The following is a 3,432-nucleotide window of genomic DNA, read 5'->3' on the forward strand; positions in this document are numbered from 1 at the left end:
GTGTGGGTTAGCGCCCCAGCCTGTGTCCTCCAGGGTGAGCAGTATGGGTTAGCGCCCCAGCCTGTGTCCTCTGTGAGGGGGTGAGCAGTGTGGGTTAGCGCCCCAGCCTGTGTCCTCCAGGGTGAGCAGTATGGGTTAGCGCCCCAGCCTGTGTCCTCCGTGAGGAGGTGAGCAGTATGGGTTAGCACCCCAGCCTGTGTCCTCCGTGAGGAGGTGAGCAGTATGGGTTAGCACCCCAGCCTGTGTCCTCCAGGGTGAGCAGTATGGGTTAGCGCCCCAGCCTGTGTCCTCCAGGGTGAGCAGTATGGGTTAGCGCCCCAGCCTGTGTCCTCCGTGAGGAGGTGAGCAGTGTGGGTTAGCGCCCTAGCCTGTGTCCTCCATGAGGGGGGTGAGCAGTGTGGGTTAGCGCCCCAGCCTGTGTCCTCCATGAGGGGGTGAGCAGTGTGGGTTAGCGCCCCAGCCTGTGTCCTCTGTGAGGGGGTGAGCAGTGTGGGTTAGCGCCCCAGCCTGTGTCCTCCAGGGTGAGCAGTATGGGTTAGCGCCCCAGCCTGTGTCCTCCGTGAGGAAGTGAGCAGTATGTGTTAGTGCCCCAGCCTGTGTCCTCCGTGAGGAGGTGAGCAGTATGGGTTAGCGCCCCAGCCTGTGTCCTCCATGAGGAGGTGAGCAGGATGGGTTAGCGCCCCAGCCTGTGTCCTCCATGAGGAGGTGAGCAGTATGGGTTAGCGCCCCAGCCTGTGTCCTCCGTGAGGAGGTGAGCAGGATGGGTTAGCGCCCCAGCCTGTGTCCTCCGTGAGGAGGTGAGCAGTGTGGGTTAGCGCCCTAGCCTGTGTCCTCCATGAGGGGGTGAGCAGTGTGGGTTAGCGCCCCAGCCTGTGTCCTCCATGAGGGGGTGAGCAGTGTGGGTTAGCGCCCCAGCCTGTGTCCTCCGTGAGGAGGTGAGCAGTGTGGGTTAGTGCCCCAGCCTGTTTCCTCCATGAGGAGGAAGCCAAACAAACCCTTGGTGAGGCCTTTAGGTGGGCCATTATAAGCCACCACTCCTGAATGAAGTGTCTGGTGCTGGGAGTGTGGTGCAACGCACAGGTCCTGGGCCTGGTGAGAGCAGGAGTGGACCTGGTGAGACGTAGGAGGGGCCCGGACAGGAGTCAACCCACAGAGCCTAGTCCTTCCACGCGCCAGAATCTGATTCTCCCAGTACCGGCAGAGTAGTTCCGGAGCAACGGATTGTGTGGCCTTGCTCATTCCCTGATGGACTGATCGAGGGTAGCTACTGGGACGTAAATCGGGATTTGATCAACCCCGGCTGGGTCGCCTGAGAGAGGGGTATGATGTTGGTAGACCCGAAACCCTGATGACCTTGGGATACATCACTGAGGATACGTCCCAGGTGATGACCTTGGGATACATCACTGAGGATACGTCCCAGGTGATGACCTTGGGATACATCACTGATGATACGTCCCAGGTGATGACCTTGGGATACATCACTGAGGATACGTCCCAGGTGATGACCTTGGGATACATCACTGAGGATACGTCCCAGGTGATGACCTTGGGATACATCACTGAGGATACGTCCCAGGTGATGACCTTGGGATACATCACTGAGGATACATCCCAGGTGCATCCATGCCATGTTAGTTATATATATTTCATATTTGTTATGATATATTTCATATTTTTTACGATATATTTTATATATTTCATATATTGTATATATTGTATGATATATATTTTTTATATAGTTCATATATTTCATATATTTCATATATTGTATGATATATTTTTTGATATATTTTTTGATATATTTCATATATTTTGTGATTTATTTTATGATATATTTTCATATATTTTATGATATATTTTATGATATATTTTATGATATATTTTATGATATATTTCATATATTTTACATATTTCAGGATGACATGTCCTCGTGGATCCAGGCCGTTCTGAACACTGGCTCCACCCCCTCCATCCCCTCCAGTAACCATAGCAACCAGAGCACCCCGGCATCCACCCGCGCCCACACCCTCCCCACCACCGGGACGGAGTCCTCCAGCCCCGGGACCAGACGGGACAAGGACAAGGACAAACGCTTCAGCCTGTTCAGCAAGAAGAAGCAGTAACCATAGCAACCAGCCTGTAGCCTAGCAACCGGACGGATGCTAGGGGCCAGGTGGAGGCTGGGAGGTTGTGATGGATGCTAGGACGATTCAATGTAGAACTAGATGGGTTCTACGAGGGTTCACTGAAGAACTAGATGGGCGCTAGGACAACTAGTTTTAATGAAGCAGCAGGCGGTTGCTAGGTGGTGTTAATGAAGGACCAGGTGGTTTTATAAGGGGTTGCTAGCAGGTTGCTGGATGCTTATAATGGGTTGCTAGGGGGTCTTAAGGGGTTGCTAGGTGGTCTTAAAGGGTTGCTAGGTGGTGATAAGGGGTTGCTAGGTGGTGTTAAGGGTTGCTAGGTGATGTTAAGTGGTTGCTAGGTGGTCTTAAAGGGTTGCTAGGTGGTGATAAGGGGTTGCTATGTGGTGTTAAGGGTTGCTAGGTGATGTCAAGTGGTTGCTAGGTGGTCTTAAAGGGTTGCTAGGTGGTGATAAGGGGTTGCTATATGGTGTTAAGGGTTGCTAGGTGATGTCAAGTGGTTGCTAGGTGGTGTTAAGGGTTGCTGGGTGATGTTAAGTGCTTGCTAGGTGGTCTTAAAGGGTTGCTAGGTGGTGATACGGGGTTGCTAGGTGGTGTTAAGGGTTGCTAGGTGATGTTAAGTGGTTGCTAGGTGGTGTTAAGGGTTGCTAGGTGGTCTTTAAGGGTTGCTAGGTGGTCTTAAAGGGTTGCTAGGTGATGTTAAGTGGTTGCTAGGTGGTGTTAAGGGTTGCTAGGTGATGTTAAGTGGTTGCTAGGTGGTGTTAAGTGGTTGCTAGGTGGTGCTAAGTGGTTGCTAGGTGATGTTAAGGGGTTGCTAGGTGGTGTTAAGTGGTTGCTAGGGGGTCTTAAGGGGTTGTTAGATGGTGTTAAGGGGTTGCTAGGTGGTGTTAAGGGGTTGCTAGGTGGTGTTTGGTTGGTTGGTGGTTTCAGCCAATCACAGTGAAGCCCCGCCCCCTCCTGGTCCTTCAGTTGAAACCTCATCATCGAAGCGACGAATACGTGAATAAATTATCTTGTGAATACGTGAATAAATTATCTTGTGATCACGCGAATAAATTATCTCGTGAATAAATTATCTTGTGAATACGTGAATAAATCATCTCGTGAATATGCGAATATATGAATACATTAACGCGTGAATATTATGAAGCTAATCAGGGGGAGGAGTCGAGATGCGTTCACCTCGTTGAGCATGACGATGTCACTGATGATGTCATGGCGTGACATCTCTTTTTTAATGATTTTTATATATTTCTTTAATTATTAAACATTTACGTCAACACTG

General features: G+C 50.6%; 1 protein-coding gene across 1 annotated transcript in view; it reads left to right on the forward strand.

Annotated features, from left to right (window-relative positions):
* The window catches only part of LOC306922146 (spectrin beta chain, non-erythrocytic 1-like), a 140,061-nt gene extending 136,629 nt beyond the window's left edge, over positions 1-3,432 (forward strand). The window contains exon 46 of the mRNA XM_079499541.1: positions 1,920-3,432. Within this exon, the coding sequence (XP_079355667.1) occupies positions 1,920-2,126 (207 nt within the window). The 3' untranslated portion in view covers positions 2,127-3,432. The remainder of the gene's footprint in view (positions 1-1,919) is intronic.

This window comes from Electrona antarctica, assembly GCF_951216825.1.
Source record: "Electrona antarctica genome assembly, chromosome: 4".
NCBI classification, from domain to species: Eukaryota; Metazoa; Chordata; class Actinopteri; order Myctophiformes; family Myctophidae; genus Electrona; species Electrona antarctica.